The sequence below is a fragment of the Nilaparvata lugens genome, chromosome 11 (assembly GCF_014356525.2).
Source record: "Nilaparvata lugens isolate BPH chromosome 11, ASM1435652v1, whole genome shotgun sequence".
Taxonomy (NCBI): Eukaryota; Metazoa; Arthropoda; class Insecta; order Hemiptera; family Delphacidae; genus Nilaparvata; species Nilaparvata lugens.
This window is the reverse complement of record NC_052514.1, coordinates 25,595,489-25,618,200: the sequence shown is the minus strand read 5'-3', so window position 1 is coordinate 25,618,200 and position 22,712 is coordinate 25,595,489. Positions and strand designations below refer to the sequence as shown.

At 34.9% G+C, this 22,712-nt stretch overlaps 1 protein-coding gene across 1 annotated transcript; it reads right to left on the bottom strand.

The window, feature by feature from the left end:
• Nucleotides 1–29: 29 nt before the first annotated feature.
• On the bottom strand, nucleotides 30–21,327 carry LOC111053192 (coiled-coil domain-containing protein 6). Its single transcript, XM_022340045.2, has 10 exons — nucleotides 20,605–21,327; nucleotides 15,897–16,046; nucleotides 15,126–15,358; nucleotides 12,509–12,669; nucleotides 10,420–10,555; nucleotides 9,107–9,237; nucleotides 8,687–8,838; nucleotides 6,240–6,373; nucleotides 4,470–4,535; nucleotides 30–2,216 (listed from the first exon to the last, which is right to left on the bottom strand). The coding sequence occupies exons 1-8, from the start codon at nucleotides 20,818–20,820 to the stop codon at nucleotides 6,248–6,250; spliced, it is 1,305 nt and encodes a 434-aa protein (XP_022195737.1). The 5' UTR covers nucleotides 20,821–21,327; the 3' UTR covers nucleotides 30–2,216; nucleotides 4,470–4,535; nucleotides 6,240–6,247.
• Between the last annotated feature and the right edge of the window lie 1,385 nt (nucleotides 21,328–22,712).

Genomic DNA, 22,712 nt, shown 5'->3' with positions numbered 1-22,712 from the left:
CAAATCAAATAGAATAACATACAATATTGTATTATAGAAAAAACGAAGTTTATTTATTTCTCACTATAATATTTGATAGCTATATTATTAGCAACAATGAAAGATACCAGATAATAATTATTAGTGGGCTGTATTCCAAAAATAGATATCATTGCAACAATAATTTTATAATTGTAAAAGGCATTTTTAATGTGAACACTTATATTGAAAATTATCGAATGAAAAGAAGCTCTCCTCCTCCTTGAAAATAATAGTTTTTATTTGAAAACCTGCCGCTAGTTGAAAACTAAATGCATCCTAAGAGAGAAGGACAATTAAGTGAGAAAACTAAAGCATTTCAAGTGAAATATAGGACATAATAAATAATTATTTTCAACAGATATTTCGTCATGGAAAACATGATTGAAAACATAGTATCTCGCAATACAGAATTGTAATAAATTCAAGTAATATACAGTATTTTGGAAAACAAAATTTCAGTTGTGAATAATAAATGGTATAAAAGTAATATACAGAGTGATTATAAAATGACTTTACAACTTTGAAAGCACATAAATATTTATTGAAATAACTTACAGAATTGAGAAAGGTGTCATTTTGTTACAAAACACTTTCAAGTTTAAGGTGTGGGTGTTATTTTGGTTCGATGTGACAACCGTTGGTAATGCGACATACATCCCACCGATAATCGATTTCTTGCCAGTCGAGCTACACTCGTACCAGCATATCAGGTGTAACTTGTGCAATCTGTAGCGATCCGTTTTCGAAGGTCATTAAGATTGTCTGGTAGAGGCTGAACATGAACATTATCCTTAATGAAACCCCACAGGAAGAAATCCATCGATGCTAAATCCGGTGAGCGAGGTGGTTATGCAATTGGCCCTGCATGGTAAATCCAGCAAAGTTGAAAGCGAATGTCTAGAAAATCCCAAACTTCTCCATGGAAATGAGGTGGTGCACCGTCATGCTGAACAAGATGAACAAGTGCTCTCTTACTTTCAGCCTGACGGTGAACCAGCTCTTCCCCACGGAAAAGTTCGGGATTTTCTAGACAATTGCTTTCAACTTCGCTGGATTTACCATGCAGGGCGAATTGCAAGGCCCCCTCACTCACCTGAATTTCTTCTCCAGTGGGGTTTCATTAAGGATGAGGTTCATGTTTCGCCTCTACCAGCCAATCTTAATGACCTCCGAAATCGGATCACATTCGGATCGCTACAGATTGCACAAGTTACACCTGATATGCTGGTACGAGTGTAGCTCGACTGGCAAGAAATCAATTATCGGTGGGATGTATGTCACTTTCCCAACGGCTGTCACATCAAACCAAAATAACTCCCAAACCTTAAACTTGAAGTGTTTAGTAACAAAATGACACCTTTCTCAATTCTGTTAGTTATTCCAATAAATATGTATGTGCTTTCAAAGTTGTAAAGTCCTTTTATAATCACTCTGTATTTCTTCAGTTGATCAAAATACGACATACCAACCAAATAGATTATTTTTCTTCATTAATTTCTAATACAACCAGAACAAATAATTCATTACATCACAGAGCACTTGAAATAGCATTTTTAATATTGATATCAGCGCAAGAGTGTGAAAAATGACCAAGTTTTAAAAAAAAGTTGTTGAAGGTCCTTAATGTTTCAGATACATCTTCATTGAAATAATAAAGAAAATTGAAAGAAAAACTTCACCTGAATATGATCTATTCCATAAATTATGACAACCTCTATTTTCAAGCAACAGAATCATAGTTGCTCCCTATCATATACACTCTGCGCAAATCATCACACTCTAATTGATAAATCCTAATTCATTGTATCATACGAATAAGAATGTTAACTTAAAGACTAGATCAAAATTTATAGCTTTAAAATGCTTGGAAACAATAATAATTAGAATGGTTAGTTTGTAATATACTGTACATCTCTAGCTGATTATTATTGAATGAATTGAACATTGAAATATCGATTGATAAATTGTGCCAAAATGAAGAGCTGGTTAATCAATTGTGTTAAGAGCATTTTTTATAGAAGAGATCGCAATGAATATATTGCAAAATCACAGGAGACAACTTTTGATATGGAAAAGTGATTTGTAAGGTCAGTAGATTTAAAATCAAATTTCACCCATCAATCGCAAGTTGTAGTCATTCACACAAAATACAGTATGGCTGCCTCTTGATGATTGAGCTGCTCTCCAATGTACATCTGAAAAATAATATAAACAAAGGTTACTATTTAGAATTTTGTAGTGTTCTTGAAAAAGAAATAAATAAAATAATAAATAATATTAAAAAAATCTTAAATCTAGAGTACCTTAAAATGAGATATTTTGCTTTTGTACAATCGTTAATACAGTATGGTATAGTCGTTTGGGGTGGGGCCTATGATATCCACATTAGTGATTTATTCATAATTCTAAAGTGTATAATAAAAACAATATTAAATAATTCCCGTGCTGACAAATGATTTTTAAATAGTAGCGCTCATCGATTTTCCATCAAGCTGTTTACTCAGCAGAAGTCTTCGGGGTGAATTGCAGCATTTAATTTGGATTTTCGTTTAATAATAATAAATAAATCCACGTTGTATACAAGTGAATCTCTATTTGTTGATTTCAAAGATTTTACAGAAGACAACTTTATTTCAAGAGACTCCTCAAACATATAGTTAAAAATAAAGATAAATTCTGTAGGATTGATAGAGCATTTTACAACTTAAGACTAGACAGTTCGCTGAGGTATGTTGTTCAAGATTCTAAGTTGAGCATGTTAAGAAGACAGTTGATGTATATGAGCTCTAGATTTATTAATATGATTCCATTTGATATTCATCAAAGAGTAGATTTGAAGGGAATAGAGGCTTGGATTAAGGAAAAGTATTTCTTTTCCCTGGGTCCTGAATGGTGGTAATATATAGCCTATATTTATATATTTTTTAAAGCAATCTCTATTTTATTTTTTGTAATTCCTAAGACCTGAATGGTAATCATATTTTTCATTTGATCTCTGTTTTGTTTCAGTTTTTCCTATTAGAAAATCTTATTTGTATTTTCTCTCTCAACATTTTTTATTACTCTTTTGTTTTTTTGCAGTGATATGAAATAGCTTTTCTTGTCATCAACTTGATTTTGTATTGTGTCATTTTTAGTATTTATTTTGAATCGGTCTTCTTTGCGACTCCCACCAGCGGTCAAAGACTTTTATTTTGCTGGTGGTGCCTGAAACAATTCTTAGTTTTTTAGTTCTGGGTGGTTAATTTTATTTTATTTTCTTGTGATAAGTGTTTGATTTATTAACCCTTTATTTGTTGCGTTGTTAAATTTTGGCAATAAAGAATTGAATTGAAAATAGCTATAACTCCAATACCAAAACCGCAGGTAAAATACATGACCAATGAGAACATACAGAGTGGGACAGAGCCGATTGACGAGTTTGGAAGGGTTATAAATAAGTAATGAACCGTTCAACTTGGAAAAAATCTTTAATGGGTTCAATTCAGTTTGAAATATAGTTTTTGGAAATTATATCAGATAAATGGCGGCCTTAAGCAGCTATACATTGATGTAGCGTATTTTAGAAGTTTTAGAACGCATTTTGGCACACTGCGATTGGTAAGGCCTGGATCTCTTCTCCTGATTAGCTCCTTTAGTTCTTCCAAAGTGTGTGAGCGATCTTTGAAAACTTTATTTCTGAGGTAACCCCATAGAAAAGGATCTCATATGCTTAAATCGGGTGAGCGTGCCGGACACTTCAAGTCCACCCTTAGTGAGATAAGCCGCCCTGGGAACATTTGTCTCAACACATTCATTGAAATGCGCCCTGTCTGGGCTGTAGCTTCATCCTGCTAAACCATATTTCTCCCAAGTCATGTTCCTCAGCAAGTTCTTCCAATTTGGGGCTCAGAAACATTTGTAACATTGTCACATAACGCTGGGAGGTGACATTGACGGTAATGTAGCAATTCTGAAAGAACTATGGCCAGCACATTCACCCGATTTAGAAGCATATGAAATTTTATCTATGAGATTACCTCAAAAATAAAGTTTTCAAAGATCCCTCACACACTTTGGAAGAACTAAAGGAGCTAATCAGGAGAAGAGATCACCAATCGCAGTGTGCCAAAATGCGTTCTAAAACTTCTAAAATACGCTATATCAGTGTATTGCTTCTTATGGTCGCCATTTATCTGATATAATTTCCAAAAAAATTAACAATTTAAACAATATTTCAAACTAAATTGAACCCATTACAGATTTTTTTCTAAGTTTAACGGTTCATTACTTATAACCCTTCCAAACTCGTCAATCGGCTCTGCCCCTCTCTGTATATGCACTTACTTCATCCATTCAAGACTAAATCTTTTAGTTTGATGAATCAATGAAAACGATGGTGTCTTGTAATCACAACATTTACCATCCTGCCAAATAATGATGGATGAATTTAAATAAGTCAAACTTACTAATAAGCACAGTTCCACCTCCGACCATTGAATGCACAGGCAACAAAGTATTTCTCTCTAAGTATCCTGAAAAACACAATACAATCGAATCAGTTCTCAAGTAAATGGGAAGATTCACCTCACTTCTCTATCCTTTAGTATCCTGAAAAACACAATACAATCGAATCAGTTCTCAAGTAAATGGGAAGATTCACCTCACTTCTCTATCCTTTAATATTCTTTTCTCTAGAAGTAATGTTGACCAGAGTTTTCAAGACCTCTTCAAAAAAAGACACTGAGCAGCCTAACCAGCTTTCTACAATATTCTACAAACTATTAAATGATGTGATAATAACAATTATCTTGTTCCGCTAGTTTTTTCATACAATATCCAAGTTTCAACGCTCAGCTCATCATATCCCGCCTATTCTGATGTACCAGGATTTGTGGAATCAAATCAAAATGATACAGTATATACTTATTAGTAATTAGATCATCGAAGTTATGGCGTTATTATTTCAAGTGAAACAATCTTATATTTCAGTTCATGAAATTATCGGCAACATGAAAAAGATCTCCGGCCAAAGAAAGATTGCACACGGATTGGCATCATTTAAATTATTTTCCGCGAATTGGGTATTTTTTTGTTTATGTTGGCAGTAATGTTACTTGAGATAATAATGCATGCTTTGTTCAATTGCGTTCAGTTAAGTAATCCGTTCTAGTGACCGGAGGGTGTATCAAGCTGGATTGCCATACACTAGTGACAGTGGAAGCGACCGGTACGGTGAGAATATTAATCCCATTTTCCCATAAGTTCCATTGGATTATTCATAATCGAATGTTTCGATGAATGATTATTCATACTCAGACGTGCTGAGTGGGAACAGTCCAATCAAAACTTATGGAAATTATATTTTTACTGTGCCGATCACTTTCACTGTCACTGGTGTGTGGCAATCCAGCTTGAAGGTCCGATATTCATCTGTAGACACTCCGTTGTAGCAAAAATTCTCTAAATTACGTTATGGTTGTGAATGAATTTTGGCCCCTGACACACCTAACATAAAAAAAAACACTAAACGATGGACTTCCTCGATGCAACAGAAAAGTAGAGCAGCCATGATTAACAGCACAACAGCAGTGATGGAATTATGCCCAGTTTCTAGGACACTTATTATATCTAATGGACTATTCAACTTAAATTAAATCTATAGGTTCATTGGCCCATTGGATTTGATGTGTCCTAGAAACAGAGCCTAAGACTAGCAGCTTGAAACTTGCCAGCCGGGTTGGTCTAGTGGTAAGGAGCGTTACAAACTTCGGTCTGCTAGCACCACCTGGTTCGTGGGTTCGGATCCCGCCGATGGCATGGACGTTTGATCATCTCACCAATTCACCAACGAACTTTCCATAACCCACGCAGAAGCAAAAAGCTAGTGTGGGTATCATCCGGAAAAAAAAGAATTTGCAGAGGTATAAACATAAAGAAAAAGTATGAATAATCAACGCAAACAACAGTACTGCAAAATTGAACAAAATTTTGCACATAATAATTGACTCACTAACGTATAAATAGTGTCCCATAAAGAACAACATTCAAATTCTCAACAAAATCGTTATTACTTGGAATTTTACAATCATTAATAATTGAAAGTCAACAATCAACTGCAGGAAATACACTTTCTATTTTAATGGAAAATATTGTAAAATGTCAAGTATATAATGATTTAATCAACAACCCAAGGGCTGCGTTCTTTATTGGTCACTCTATACTAGATGGCTACTCACCGGTAGTTCTAACATTTGGTGGTGTCCATAGGAGAAGCGGGTGAGGCAGGGGAGGGGGAAGTGGGTGCGGCGGGAGGTATGGCTGGCTTGATGAACCTCTCAGACGGTCGCTGACCTGGTCTCTGGTGGTGAACCTACAATCAATCAATCAATCAATTTATCAAGTTGGATAGATAAAACTAGAGATGAGTTGTTCAGGTAATCATTTATAATAAATGATGAGTCAAAAGTTCAATCAATGAGCACGCTCTGGGAACACGGTAAATTGTGACTACCGATAAAAAGTTCCGCATACCATGGGAGCCATTTTGACAGTAAGGGCCGTTTGCACAGTCAAAGTTTAAACTGAATTTAATCAGCTGGTGGCTTTGATAACCATTCTTGAAATGATTTCGTCTTTGAATATTTGAGATTGATGAAAGTGGAAGTAGTACACACTACTCTGGACGTTATGTTTGTAAAGCTGCCTTTGATCATTTACGCAGCTAGGCCTAGTAGACGACACACTTTGGTAGCAATCATCTTCAAAAGTGCGCGCCAAAAGTTTGAACCAAAGATTTTGAAGTGGCGTTCATGGGAACAAGAAGTAGTTTTGCACCAGTCTCATGACATGGAACAATTTACCACTGAAACTGAAACAATTTACCATTTACCGTGTTTCCAGAACAAACCCATTGAATCTCGAGAGAGAAGAAGAATTAAGAACAGCTCTTCAGCAAGTACGGTGATTTATGGACCGGAATCCAATTAAGCTTATGGACTTTCAAAAGATTAGGTATTATAACCCTTGCTAGTATGTACGTATACAGCAATGTTGTCTACATGAGAGGAAATGAAAACGGCTTTATACATCTCAAGTTTGATTTGCTGAATTCCTGAAAAATTTCCATAGACTTAGGAACACGATAAGATCTTAAAAAATGTCACCTATAGTGGGATTCACTTCAATCTCTCAGCATTTCTTATAAATGCCATCAAATCTTTCCATTCAACAAATGTTGACAGTATGATATCAATATCGTTATAAATCAACTCTAAGAGCCGTTTGCACAGTGTAAGTTTAAGCTAAAGCTTAAACCAAATCTGTTTTTTTTTTGTTTAAACTAAAATTCCGTTTGCGCAGTATCAGTTTAAACTCTCTATTGAATTTAAACTCTGGGAAAGTTTAAACCTCCAAAACAGGAGGTTTAAACCAAATAATTTGGATTAACTAGACATCTGTAAGATTTGATGGGAAAACAAATAGTAAATTATTTTTCGATGGTTGTTTTTAATGCTTCTGTAGACGATAATAATTATTTAAGTTATAGTGAATCATTATTTGAATGTAAAAATAATTATAATGGAGGAATTGATAGAAGTTTTTAATGCGATTGATAAGATGACTGCTAAGAAATTTTGGAATGAGAAAAATTGGGCGAAAAACGAACCATTTAAATTTCTGGGATAGAGAATTTTTTAACGGGTTTACTTGAGTAAAGCAAGTGCCAATTATTTAGTATTTGATTAAATAAACCACTTGATAGAAAATAAGACAATTTTTATTAGTGGTCTTTGATTAGAAAACATGTTTTTAATAACACATAACTGAGATATTTCTAATAAACGAGGAAGACAGTAGTAGATTTAAATAACAAAATAAGGTTTTTATCTTACAGTCTAGAATATATTTTTTGGTACCAACTAATTATAAGTTTGTTTCTAATAGTAATATAGCATTTCATCATTTTTTGAAGAATTGATCGCTTTCCACTTTTATTACCGTACAGCTTACAGCTCTGTGGATTTTGAACGAGGAAATAGTAGCTACATAACCTCAAATTACTGATGGTTTGTAAACAAATAACAAATTTCCTGTAAAAATTAACCTTCCTGATATTATAAACGATGACATTCTATTACCAACCTAACGCTAAACTAGTTTAACTTAAATTGGATTGGTAAATGCACTGAGAAAACCGATTCAAGTTTAAGCTTTCAGATTATCTTAAAATCGATTAACTTAATCGAGTTTAGCAATCTATACTATGCAAACGGCTCTAACTTGGTTAACTCCCAAATTCTTGTCAAAATGAAATGTTGAAAACATATTACATAGGTCGATAGCTACCTGGATTGTCTTTAGGACCCTTCTTATAAACGGGGACAACTCTAGAAATTTTGAGTACTTCTGGAAATGTTCCATCTCTAAGGCATCTATTTATACAATAAGGGTCAAGAATATAAGGAACTTTTCACCCACTCTGTATATTCGTACATTATTGCATACTGTCATATTGCATTTTTTATTGAAGTTTTTGGCAAAATAAAATTAATTTGATTTGAAATAGATTTGGTCGAATAGCCTTCTTTAAACAGAGAGGGTATCAAGGCTATAATCTATTTCAATGCACTATAGATTGGAAAATTAATATTAAAAAGTGAAATATGTTTAGTGTGTTACTTACACCAAGGCCCATATTGGAAGTATTGGAACTATTTGACATATAATGGACTGGGCCGAAATTGGCATGAGGTGGATAATTGACAGTGGCTTGGCCACAGGCGTAGCACCGAGGTAGAGATGACGACAGGCAACCATCACGACTATGACCTAAACCTACAACAAAAACGAATTTCACATTTGAAAACTCACAAAATCAAACTTTAAAATAATCAAAATCAACCTGTAGAGTCTATAGTATTATCTGATGGTGTATAATGTGATAATATGATGACCAATAAACAATAGATAAAACCTATCAGGAATCAATGATTGAGAATAATAATTATTTTTACTTTGTATTAAAAATTGTGGTTTTCAATCTAGAGTAAAGTATATCAATAGATAAATTTTTGTTTCTGAAGTAAGCAGATTGTTTACTCACCGCCTGGACTAAGTGGTCTAGATGAACTGGGTGATGGATTGTATGGTACTGGACTAGACACTACACAGTTCCTAAGATTCGCTCCAGATAAGGCGGCCTCATTGTATTGACGCTCTTCTTCCATTTCAAGGCTGTCAACATTCAAATTCATCTATTAATCTAATTAATGCACATGAATAACTTTAAAAAATGCAAACGAAAAAACTTGAGAATAAAGATGGTTAAATGTGATGATCTCTACCTTCAATGTGAGTGTATTAGGGATACAAAATACTGAATAGAGTCTATGCTTGTATTATTGACCAATCAATCAATTATATTTAATAATTATCAATACTGTAATTATAAGGATTTTATCCATGGGTTGTCATGGCAAAATTTTGAAGTGTTAAATACTTATAGTTTAGTAGCATACAGATATGTTTGGGAACATGAATTAACGAAAAAATAATAGGAAGATAAAATATACATGGGACAAGACATAAAGACAGATTTTGGAGTTATAAAAATGGTCAAGCATTATCTTTATTTACTTGGGCGTTACAATAAATGAAGATGGTAGGGACAATGAAGATATTTCAAGGAAAATACGGAAAGGAAAAAAAACATTATCAAAGCATTGCATCCAATTCTGTAGAGTAAAACGTTAACAAAAACAAACATATATCAGGCTATGATAGTGCCAATATTGACGAATGGATCTGAGGTGTGGGTCATGGATCAAATATATTCTGCAAAATTACGTGCCGCGGAAATAATGTATTGGAGGAAATACGCCGGTCTATCAATATTGGATAAAGTTAGGAATTGAGTATGGCCACCTAGGCCGAATGAATACGGAGAAAATACCATTGAGTCTTTGAACGGACTCCAAACCAGCATTAAAAACGAGGTAGATCAAGACAAGAAAAATATGAATAGCCAATGTTGGAAAAGAGTTGGAATGCAGAGGTTTGCGGAAGGATGACTGGAGAGATAAGGAGCGATGACAAAGGGGATGCGAGAATCGACTCTAAGTTGCAAAAGCTTGCCAAGAAAAAAAAACGTTTAGTACTATCCAAGAGCATGAAAATTTACAAAAATTTGAATAGTGGCAGCATCTGTTGATTTCTTCCAATTTCTTTTCATTCTCTCAGTGAGGGTAAATGATACCATTTATCATTTATCCTGTTTTCTGATCAACGTTTAGGGGTATTCGTAACAATTCCAACACAAATAGCAAATAGTCCAAAATCTTTGAGAAAACGTTCAACTATCTTCAGAACATCTATCATAAATTATATACAATAATGAAGTGAACATGATTAAATTACCTGCTTTCTGATTCGGACAAATGTCGGCAGAGGGCCTCTCTACGCTCGACTTCAATCTGCAGCTTCTTTTGCAGTCGCATGTTCTCCTCTTTGATGTGCTTCTCTTCTTTGGCATATCGCTCCATTTTCTCGGTATCTAAAATAGAACACAAATTTAATAAAAACACTTGTAGACATTATCAGAAACAGACGTTTCCAACACTATTTTCACACAGAATAGTAAATTATGATTCATTCATATTTATCAAATGATAATCAACACAACAGGAAACAAGAAACTAAAAAAAATACAAAACGTTTAATCTTCCTGATTTCTACAGTTAAGAAAAATAAAGTTTATAGCCATTCACAATTCTTCAAATATTCCTTCCACTTCCTATTATCAATAGAAATAGTGATAGACGTTAAGAACGCTTGGAAGGAGTCGAACTTGTGCTCCGCGTAGCGCCTATGATGGAAATCAAATTGTTAACACTTTTTATTATTTAAATTGGATAATATTTTTCAATATAATTGTTAAGATCATTACAAGAGTGAGAAAAAGTGGCAACTGAAATTTTTAAGTGGTCTAATAAGCGAGTTATGGGTCGTTAAAGTGCTAACTCAGTTTTCTTTGCAGATCATAAACGGTTTCGACTATATTTACAGAACTTACCTTAAAAATTCAAAAAATGTATCTTTCTAAACTAAAAAAATTTATTCCCCATATCGTTCATAAATAGAAAAGTAACATTTTTTTGTAAATTCGATAACTTGTTTATTTTGGCATGAATCGCGAAAAAACGCATATTAGAACAAAGCCAATGATATACTGAATGTATTAAAAAAAACTCCAATGGAAAATTCGAAACCGTTTATGATCTGGAAAGAAAACAGAGTTCAAAACTTCAAGAGCCCATAACTCGCTTATTATACCACTTGAAAATTTCAGTTGCCACTTTTTCTCACTCTTATAATAATCTTAACAATTGCATTGAAAAAGATAATCCAATTTAAAAAAAAAGGTACCGAACAGCCTTAATAAAACTTTTGAGATCTAATAAACTTTCATAAACAAAATATTTTATAAAAATAGAATAACACAAGCATTTTGGGACTTGTGAGGAATTGACGAAGACGGAAGAACAATGAGATTGGGGAATGAGGACATTGTCAGAGTCATAAAGTCACAGAGACTCAGGTAGCTGGGGCATGTCGGAAGATGGAGAGCACACGGCTGCCAAAAGTTGTTTACAAGGAGAGGTTGTTTTCAAGAAGACAGGGTAGGCCAAAAAAAGATGGCTGGATGACGTGACGGAGGACCAGAACATCATGGGTAGGAGAGGATGGAAAACTAGGATGGAGGATAGAGATTGGTGGAGAGGCTTGGTGATGGGGGCCAAAGTTCACGATGGACTGTAGCGCCGGATGGTAATATATATGCATATGCACTCATAGGTCAATAAAAGAATTAGAAACATCCAAAAAGTCAATAACTTCTTTGACCTATGTAGCCGGGAGACATTTCTGCAAAAACTGAGCTTCAAATTGAGAAACATAAAACTTCCACTTTGAGGTTGGAATACATGCCAATGGTAAGAAAAGCCGGATGGTAAGAAAGAATAGCACAAGCGACCTATGCGAAAAGTACACATGATTATAACTCCTGATACACAAATCAAAGATAATTTGTGATAATTTTGAACCAATACTATTATTTTTAATAATTCATCTGAATCCAAGGTGTATAGATAAATCGATAAGAAAGATCTGAATCGAGTTCAAAGGGTTCCATTACATGTTCAAAGATCAACGATCTTACTGTAAATCCTCTATTGAACCCGTGTTTGATTATACAATAATTGATGAAGGATTACCTAATACATTATCAATGACGGTTGAGCAAGTATTTGACCGTTTAATAGGCCCGTAAAGACCGTATCTACGACGACCTTGAGTTAAAAAGTAACTTAGCACGCCTTTTTATCTAAAACTAAAGAAAGTGGTGCTAAGTTATTTTGGCCAGTAACGGTTGTTTTGGAAATGTTTTGCTGCGATCAGAATGTTTAAAGCATTTTTTCTATTATGTTTTCTAGTAAATATGACTGACGCTCTTGCTGGGTGTTGGCCAACTGCTTCCTGAGCCGGGACACCTCGCCTCTTAGCGTCTGAATGTGAGTGCTGAGGTTGGTGGCCGTGTCACCCCCGTTGCTGATCTCCCTGGGCGACGCCGGATCCGACACCGGTTGGTCCAGCTGTATTTGCAGCATCCTGCAATCAAACATCATCGCAATAAATAAACCATTCAACATTTCTTACTGAATTATGCTCATCGATTTTCAATTGAATATCTGTGTTTTTGTATGTTCTGGATTGTAAATAGATAAATATTTTATTGGTAATAAATATTTTTTTCCAGAATACATGGACCATGTCAGACAAGATGTGAATTGGAGTGTGATTCAAAAAAGTCAACACATAACCAAACTAGAATTGAACTGTCGTATGAATTGGAATTGGAACCGTTTTGGGATTGAGCCTGTGTTATTTTGCTCAAAGTTGTGTATTCCTGAATAATTAAATTAAATACATTTTGAATTGAGATGAAAACAATTTGAATTTAGTATGTTTCTGAATTTAATACAAGGCTTTACTTGAGTGTTGGTAATGAGATGAATGTATTGTACATTCAATTTTCTAGTCTTCACAAGCAAACTGCCAGTGGACTGGAAATCTTTTTGTTCAATGTAAAATTTCACTAGATTTTGAGAAAATTTTAGTAAATAAATTATTTGATTTTATAAAAATCAATGCAGAAAACAAATATAAGTCCAGTACTACCCTATGAGTCTGACACTTGGAAAATGACCAAGAAAGAACAAAAGCTCATAGTGTTTGAAAATGAAGTGCTGCGAAAGATATATGGGCCCACGTACGAGCAGGGAGAATGGAGGAGGAAACATAATAAGAGAATCAGAGACGTCTACAATAACACAGACATTGTAAGCGTGATAAGATGTAGATTACAATGGGCCGGGCACGTACTCAGGAGAGGAGAAGAGTCCAATCTGAGAAAATATTTAGCACCCAACCTTCCAGGAAGAAGACCCCGTGGGAGACCCAGACAGAGATGGTGGTAACAGGTTAAGACTGACATGGAGAGGCTTGGCTTGGAGCGACAGAAATGATGCTGAGGAGCGAACTACATGGAGACAGTTTCTTGGTGCGGCCAAATATCACCTTAGATATATATGGCCCTGGGAGTAGTAAGTAAGTATATAGATCAGGAAAGATAAAAAACAGCCATACACTAGGAGAGATTGGAAGCCTGAAATGATCTCTCTTAACTATTTATTTCTTAAATTCGGGATAAAGAGCAGAGTTTTTGGCATTTGCATTGTACGGTAACATAATTCTGGTGCTGGTGCATGTTGTTAATAAATTTATAAATATGTGAAAAAAGGACGAGAAAATAATGCACATATTGAATGCAAAGATTTATTGATTATCTAGTAATTATGCCCAATTTGTTCTGCTAGTTACCATCTCAGAATAATACTATTTTGCTTTAATAGGTCGAAAACATTTTTCACTTGAAAATAGAATAAAAACAATACCTATTCCTGGCTATGAACCTGAATACATTGCCAAAATACAAGTTTTCTTACAGTGCCAAAAGTCGATTCAGTTCATTTAGACTTTTTATACACGATTTTCTTGACAGGTGACATATTATCTAAATGTTAGAATATCCATGCAATAGGGCCATAGTTCTCATTATTATTTTCCAAGTACAATCTATGACTTGTTGCATGTTGACAGTGTATGACTGACAGACAATTTCATCAATGATTTGAAGAATAAATTATTGATAAAAGACAAAACATCTTATTCCAATATCATATTCCATCTCAAACATCGTAATAATTAATAGCATCGAAAGTTTACTTCATGTTTATATTGGAAGCTTATTCTAAGTTATTTATTTTTGTGAATAATTCTTTTAGTATAGCCAAATAGTTCAATCAAAGAATTCAACACGCATTTTGAATATAAATTGGAATAGGAAACAGTTTTGGAAATAAGCAATTGTTGCCCTTCCAAGATATGTACATAATCGAACAAACAAATATAATTCATCTGAGTCACCGCATTCCTCAATGTCAAAATAGTTTTTGATCTCTGATGGAAAATTTACAATTCTGATAACTGTAATATGGCTCCCACAGACAGTCCTCAACTCATAAGCATAAAAACAAACTCATTATGATTAGAATAGAATGACTTTTCCATTTGTTGACGTGGCAAAGCTTGGACAGTAAACCTCCAACTACCACTCTACTACTTAACCACGTCGTTAGCAGAAAATACAAATACTCTACAATACAAAATATACAGAGATAATGAAGAAATCGAAACAAAAAAATGTAATATGAGTGTTAAATATGGAAAATAAAAGTCTTAGAAAATAAGCGTTTTTCAATAAATAAACTAAATCACTTAAAAATCGTTTGAATTGTAACCCATAATATAGATAGAATAGAATGACTTGTTTATTTGATGACATGGCGAAGTTTAGGCAGCAATGTCCACTCTACCACTTAACCTCAAAGATAGGTAATATTCGTATCTATCGTATACATAACATAATCTTCTATTCATTCAATCTACATAATTGTTCTATTCTATTGCAATAAATTTGATTTGAAATGAAAAGTAGCTCAAACCTTTTTTCAGTTTCCAATTTGTCCATGCGCTTCCAGAGGCGATTGACAAGCGCCTCCTGCTCCTGTTCGAGTGTATTCTCCAGTTCCACTTTCTCGCGTCGCAGTTGCTCCAGGTTCGTCTGTTTGGCCAGAGTCTCCGCTTCCAGTTTCTCTATTTTGCGCATCAACTTGTTCACCAGACACTCTTGCTCTTGTTCTAGAGTCTGTTCGAGCCGGCATTTCTCTTGTCTCAGCTGAGAAAACACAATTCGAAGGTAGAATCGATTCAAGATTCACTTATTGTCAGAACATTAAAAACAAATGTAAGACATCGTCAAAGAACATACAAACAATAACAAATTCAAAAAGAACAATATATCACAGGTAAAAAAATTTATTAGCCTACATTGTCAAGTCAGCAGGTTATCAGGACAGCAGTCAATTGAAATATTTTTCACATACAATTTTTAAACTGTCTAATCTCAAGTTCTTTTATTTTTACAGGTAACTTATTGTACATTCTTTTTCCAAATTGAACAAAACTATTCAACAATATGTGATAGTTACATTGTCATTCCGAGTGCTATAGGTTGTCAAGTACAATGGAATTAAGATAAGAGAAAAGGAGATTAAAATAGAAGACCCTGAAAGCTAGAAACATTGAACAATTTTAAAATTTTAAATATCTAAAATAAAAATAGATATGACTTTCTTATGCATTTTATGGAATCTTAGGATTAAATTGAAATGAATGTTAGCTTATGAATTTATTTGATTAAATTGTTTCCAAACCTGTGTAAGTTTTCGTGAGAGGTCATTAGTTAAACATTCTTCCTCCTGTTCATAATGATGTGCTAGAGTTTCTTTCTCTTTTTTCAGAGCATGAATTTTCTTCATTAACGTGTTGCTGATAAATTCTTCTTCTTGCTCCGCTTTGGCTTGCTGAAAATAGAAATAAAACTTATTATGTTCTAATTACTTACATAGCTAAACACGTTTTTATTCACGCGAACAGCCTTCCTACTAACATTAGTTACTCCATATCTGTGAGAGAAGAAAGGATTCCAATTTTTTGCAGGAAGCTTGAATGTATTGACTGGATGGAGGTCTCCGGTCTCAAAAGGCAGGAGTTCATGCTGGATAAGGCTAAAAATAAACTTTCTACTGGTGATATTTTTCAATTTGTAACTTATCAAGCTATAAAAATGGAAAAGTTTTCTCAGAAAAACATTTTTTTCCGATCAATACTTTTTGAGATATGAGCGTTTAAAGTTTAATTTTTTGGGACAGAACATTTCAAATTCGGTAAGATTTAAATCCATGAGATTTATAGGATAAGTTCTTCACGGTATTGTTGATCGAATAAAATAATAATCTTTTGAAAATATCAATTTTTGAGAAAGTTATTCAATTTACCAAAAATAACTCGACTAAAAGTTATTTTTGGTTATTTTTAGTGAATTGAATAACTTTCTCAAAAATTGATATTTTCAGAAAATTTTTGTTTTATTCAATCAAAATTACCACGAACAATTTATCTTGTAAATCTCATGGATTTATCTCTTACAGAATTTGAAATGTTCTGTCCCAACATTTTTAACTTTAGGCGCTCATATCTCAAAAAGTATTGATCGGAAAAAAATGTTTTCCTGAAAAAATTTCATTTTGATAGCTTGACGACGATGTACAAATCGAAAAACATTGAAAAATATCACCAGTAGAAAGTTTATTTTTAGCCTTTGCACAACCTTAATGTCTTCAACACCGAGTTCCCAAGGACAGTAAGTTAAGGAAAGATTCAAGAAACAGCAGAAGGGGAACTAAAGCTTATGGAACGCAAAAGGAAGCTAATGGAACTCACGCTCATAAACCGTGGTTTGATGATACTCAAGCCAGTGACCCCTGAAGATAAAAGCACTGATTTAACCAGTACCTGAACAAGAAATTCTACAGGATTCAGGTTGGCCTGGCGAAAATTAAGTACACATCATAGATCGTCATGTCGGATGATAACAGCTTCAAAGCAGCCTGGGACATCATGAATACAAGAAAACCACAAAAATGGAATCACTTCTCAGTCCGGACGACTTCAACAATTACTTTGTTAGTGTGTTAGGTAAAACAGCTTTGAAGTGTGGTGAAACAACATCCTGCACGAGTTGCCTGACCGTGGCTCCATGGCTCCCATCAACAATGTAGGACAGGCGCAACAACAGATGATGGACTGGAAGCCGGTGAGTGCTGAACGAGTGACCAACATCGTTTCAAGCCTGAAAAACTCCAGAGCTCAGGATATCTATGAAATTTTAACCTTTGTGCTAAAGGCAACAGCAAAACAAATAGCTGAATCGATGGCGGCAGCCATTAACAGCTGTTTTAAAGCAGGAAGGTTTCCACACTTTCTCAAGACAGCGAGGATATGGTCGATTCACAAGAAAGAGGAAACTAGTAATCCTGTGAACTTGAGGCCAATCTCCATGGTTTCTATCTTCTCAAAGGTGATAGAGACGGAGATGAAGATGCAGATGACCAACTTTTTCGAGGAAAATGGCCTACTGTCATCACAACACGGATTCAGAAGCGGACGATCCACAACAACTGCTCTCCTGGCATTGACAAAAAACATCCAGAGAACTTTTGAAGATGGCGAATTCCTTGTCCTCACATTGTGTGACCTCAGCAAGGTCTTCGATTGCGATCAGACCACACAACACATCGATTGGCAAACTGGAGAGATATGGCCTAGGTGGCATGGTCCTGAGGACAGTAACATCCTATCTCGAGAATAGAAATCAGTTGATCCAACTGAGAGGCGCTAGTTTATAACTGGAAGGTGTGGAGTATAAAGTACTAAAGGGTTCGGTTTTGGGCACCCTGTTGTTCATATTCCTCATGAATGACTTCTCAAGCAGTTAGAGGGCAGTGCTGAAAACTCACAGTTTCAGATGACAACACCTTAATTTCCAGAGGTGCCACTGTGAGACAGGTAAGGGAAGAGTCTGCCAGGCTCAGAAGTAGTTAAGTTGTGGTTTCTTGCCAACAAGCTGAAACTAAATGAGGAGAAAACAAGCATATGGTTTGCATCAGATCCAGTGAACCTGTTAGGATTCTGGATAGATGAGAGATTAAGCTGGAATCACCATGTGCACCAAGTATCCAGAGATTTGTACCTCCTCAGAAAGCTGAGATATGTGGTGGATCAAAACAGACTTACCATGGCCTTACTACTTACTTTTACTCTATTCGTCTTCCCAGCAGACCTGAGGCTGCAGGAGTCGTCATGCTTTTTGAGGATTTTCTCCTGTGTATGTAGGTGTGTACATTTACATATTCATTTATGTAGTAATATGGCCGGTCTGTTAAATATCCTCTAAGTCTAACATTCACTGTTTCACAGCTACATCATCTATGGCCTGCTCTTGTAGGGTCACGCACCAGCTGGCCAAGATGTGCCGCTATTGAAGAAGGCTGTGAGGATAATGTCATTTTCCAGCTTCAGGGGAAACTCCAGGCCACTATTTAGGGACCTCAGGATACTCAGTGTATAGTCGATATTGTATTGTACTCGCTGATGTAGTATATCAAGAGGAATCAGGAGCTGCTTCAGAAATGTGTAATACGAGACATGCCATTAAACTGGAGGTGCCCTGAAATTCTTCCTCAATAAATGCAAATCAAGGGAATAATGACATGCTCACAGAGAGTATATCTTATCTTAACGTATACACGGCAGTATAAAAGTAAATTTTGGCATCGTATCCTGTTCTCCACTTGAAGCCTGCATTCAAAAGAAATATAAATATATAATAATTGATCCTAAATTATTAGTCCAGTCAAGGAAAGGTTACAGAGGGAAATGTTGGGAAGACAATTTTTGACCCCACAGTTCTCTTTAAGGTAGTAAGGAGGTAAACATATCAAAAGTCCCCACCCCTACCCCATGTGCTAATGGAGGGGGTGGGGGTGGTTTAAAGGTACAATTGTTTGGTTTCTCGCATAAAACTCAATAACTATGTATCCTAAGGACTTGACTGTCATGACAAATTAAAGCTTACATAATTTGCTGCAATATTCAATCTACACCTTTTTCATATATCTCCTCTAGTATTCGAGATATCCGCGCTTGAAGGTGTGACATTTTTGAAGAAACACGTTTGCCACAGATTTTTTTCTATTTTTGCTCTTAGGCCTATAACTTTTTAAAATCGATGGGAAAAATCCATGCTGATTATGAGCTTTTAGAGCATTAGATTCTCTTCAATTTGATGTATAATTTCACACTTTTACGGATTTCCCTAGACCTTTTGTAGCAGCTTTAGTGTTGAGTGTGATATCTCCATTTTTGCAACAATAGACCAATGATAAGTAATTTGGAGGAAATGTTTTATACAAAATTTTTGACTTTGGAGCTTTGTTAAGACTAGTTGGGAGGAGAACATATCAAAAGTCCCAATTCCTAACTCATGTGCTTAGGGGATGAGGGTGGTTTAAAAGTTGCATTTTCAGCGTTTTGCTTCCACGCTCATATCTTGAGAACAATGAATTCAACCGACATAATAACTATTCAAAAATGAAGCTTGATAAATTCTCTACACTTTTTGTTCAATGGAATTTTGTGATAATCCCAACAGCTCACGGGATATTTGCTCTTGGAGGTGTGTAATTGTTAAATCAACAGGTTTTTAAAATATAAAAAATAGAAAAAAATCTGTGGCAAACGTGTTTTTTCAAAAATGTCACACCTTCAAGCGCGGATATCTGGAAAACTAGAGGAAATATGAAAAAAGTTGTAGCATGAGTATAGTAGCAAATTATGTAAGCTTTAATTTGTCATATGACAGTCAAGTCCTTAGGAGGGCTACATAGTTTTTGAGTTTTATGCGAGAAACCAAAAAATAGTACCTTTAAACCACTCCCACCCCATTAGCACAGGGGGTAGGGATGGGGACTTTTGATATGTTCACCTCTTTACTACCCTAAACAGAACTGCGTGGTCAAAAATTGTCTTCCAAACATTTCCCCGTATACTCTTTTTCGAGCATTCATTGCCTGGACTATATTTCTTATACAGAAAAACCAAAGAATAAATTTGATTGGAATAGATAGTAACATTGAAAATAAAAAACAATAAAGAGCATTGTTTGTAACTTTTCATTGACTCACTATTAATGACTATAAACTTATCGATTTTGCTATAGCGATAATCAATAAATCAAACATTAAATGTACACACAACGCTATTTTAGCCTACTGTCATTTCTATATAAGGTTAAATGTTTTTGAATTTTTCAAGAATACTACAAAATATGTTAATGGAATTAGTTGAAAACTCTTAGGCCTATCAGTAGATCCTGTAATAGAATCATGATAAGCATTAAGTTGATAAAGTAAACAAAATATAGGTCTTAAGAGCTTTGTGCTACGTCATTGTAGAAGATAGCTTACATTAGGCTTAGGCTACTTCTATTTAATAAAAATAAGAAAGAAAATGTTTACTTACAATGTTAACAGAAGCTTGTCGTAAATCTCTGTTTTCTTCTTGAACAGCTTTAACTCTCAATCTGTAGGTCTCTAGTTCAACTTTGAGAACCCTGTTTTGCTGCTGCAAAGATTCAATGCGTTTTTGTAGCTGCTCTCTGGTCACAGGAGAAGGTGGCATCATTATTGGACCACCATCGATTGAGCTCGAGTCACTCTCACTAGCACTATCAGCCATAATTTTGATTGAAATAAAATTTCACTTCACGTGGACTGGACTATCTCAAAATAGGCCAAGACACTTTGCAATGGCTTAAAACGTGCCGACAAATAATGGTGATGAGGTACTCAACTGTATGATATTATTTCAACAGAACAACTACAATATCCAATGAACAAATATGAAAATAAATATACATAAAAAAGCAATAGATAAGTTAAAAAATATGGTATTCTAACATCCCAAATTCCAAGTAACGAAACCTGACGGTGAACGAAGCTATGAGATGGACCAGGGGCGTAGGGGTTCAATTAGCAGGAGGGCAGCCGCACAGGTTGATAGAAATGCCATCACAATTTCATTGCCGTAATAAACGAACTACTCTTATATCCTATTTTTGTGTAATATTTATTTATATATGTTCAAGAATCACGTAAAATGATCAAAGAGATTGCTATATACACAATATCACATTTTCAACTATAACTATAAAAACATGGATTAAATCAGTGTTTTCAAAGAATAAAAAAGTAAAGTTCATATCAGCTGAGAATCATATGATCAGAATCACAAAATCTCTACAAACCACTCTCTGTCTCAGACAGCACCATATCGCGCATGCGTTAGCAACGGGTTTTTCCCGTTCCATTCAGTCAGTTCTTTGAATGTAACGTTCTTTGTGATGATGGTTACCGAGCCAATCGTCATTCTATTTGATGAAGATATTATTATCCAATGATCATTTATCATTAAATTCAATATAATAATTAATATATTATCATTTTATTTTATAAAAGAAAGAGTATCTTTGAAAAATATAATTAATAAAATATAACAGTTGTTATTTAACTGATGTTAAAAAACACTATACCCTAACTAAGTCAGCATAAATATTGTCATTTCAAAACAAAAACCGAACCCTCAACCTCCCCTTTTACATTTAAAACATCAATAAACATAACTATTTGAAAAACCTCTAATCCCTTCCAGCATATTGCAATTTCAAAGCAAAATCCTAACCTATCTTTCCACCTTTGAAAATCAAAAAGCATAATTCTACCTGGACCCTAGCCCTTTCTAGCATATTGCAATTTTAAAGCAAAAACCTAACCTAACCTTATGAAACATTATTGAATATAATCCAAAAAAAACCTAACCACTAACCCCTTATCCCTTCACATTTAATAATTTAGATTTCAAATCAAAATCCTAATCCCCTAACCTATCCTTTCACATTTGAAACATCAAAAAACATAACTCCAACTGCACCCTAGCCCCTTCTAGCATATTGAAATTTCAAAGCAAAAACCTAACCTTAATAATACCTTAATACCTTAATACCTTCAGCTTCATCCATTACCCACAATTGTGGGATCGATGGCGTCAAAAAATCAAAACACGTATAAACACATGAAAAAAAAAACTGTAACAGTTCAGATGGCAGTGATCCAGTGCTCATGCTCTCAATAAAATTCAAATTATCACTCATAAATTCGTTCACACTGTAGTATGCCTTTGCACACAGTAGCTTCCGGACGGTTCTCCTGAAGGCGGCCTCATCCAATTGCTTCACACTATTAGGCAGCTTGTTGTAGAATTTCAGGGCTGAAATCCTGTAACTGGCCTGTGATCGGTGGAGGCGTCTCCTGGGGATATCCAACAGCTCACTGCGCCTGGTGTTGTGGCGGTGGATGTCACTACGGGCAGCTAGAGTATGCTGTATCTTCTTGACATACACCAAGCACAGAAGGATGTAATGGCTGAAGACAGTCAGTACACCAAGGCGAGCAAAGATGGGCTTGCAGTGGGCAAGATGATCGCTGCCTGTTATAATTCTTATAGCCCTCTTTTGCAGTCTCAGCACATCAGCAGCCCCCGCTGAATGACCCCACAGAAGCAAGCCATAGGTA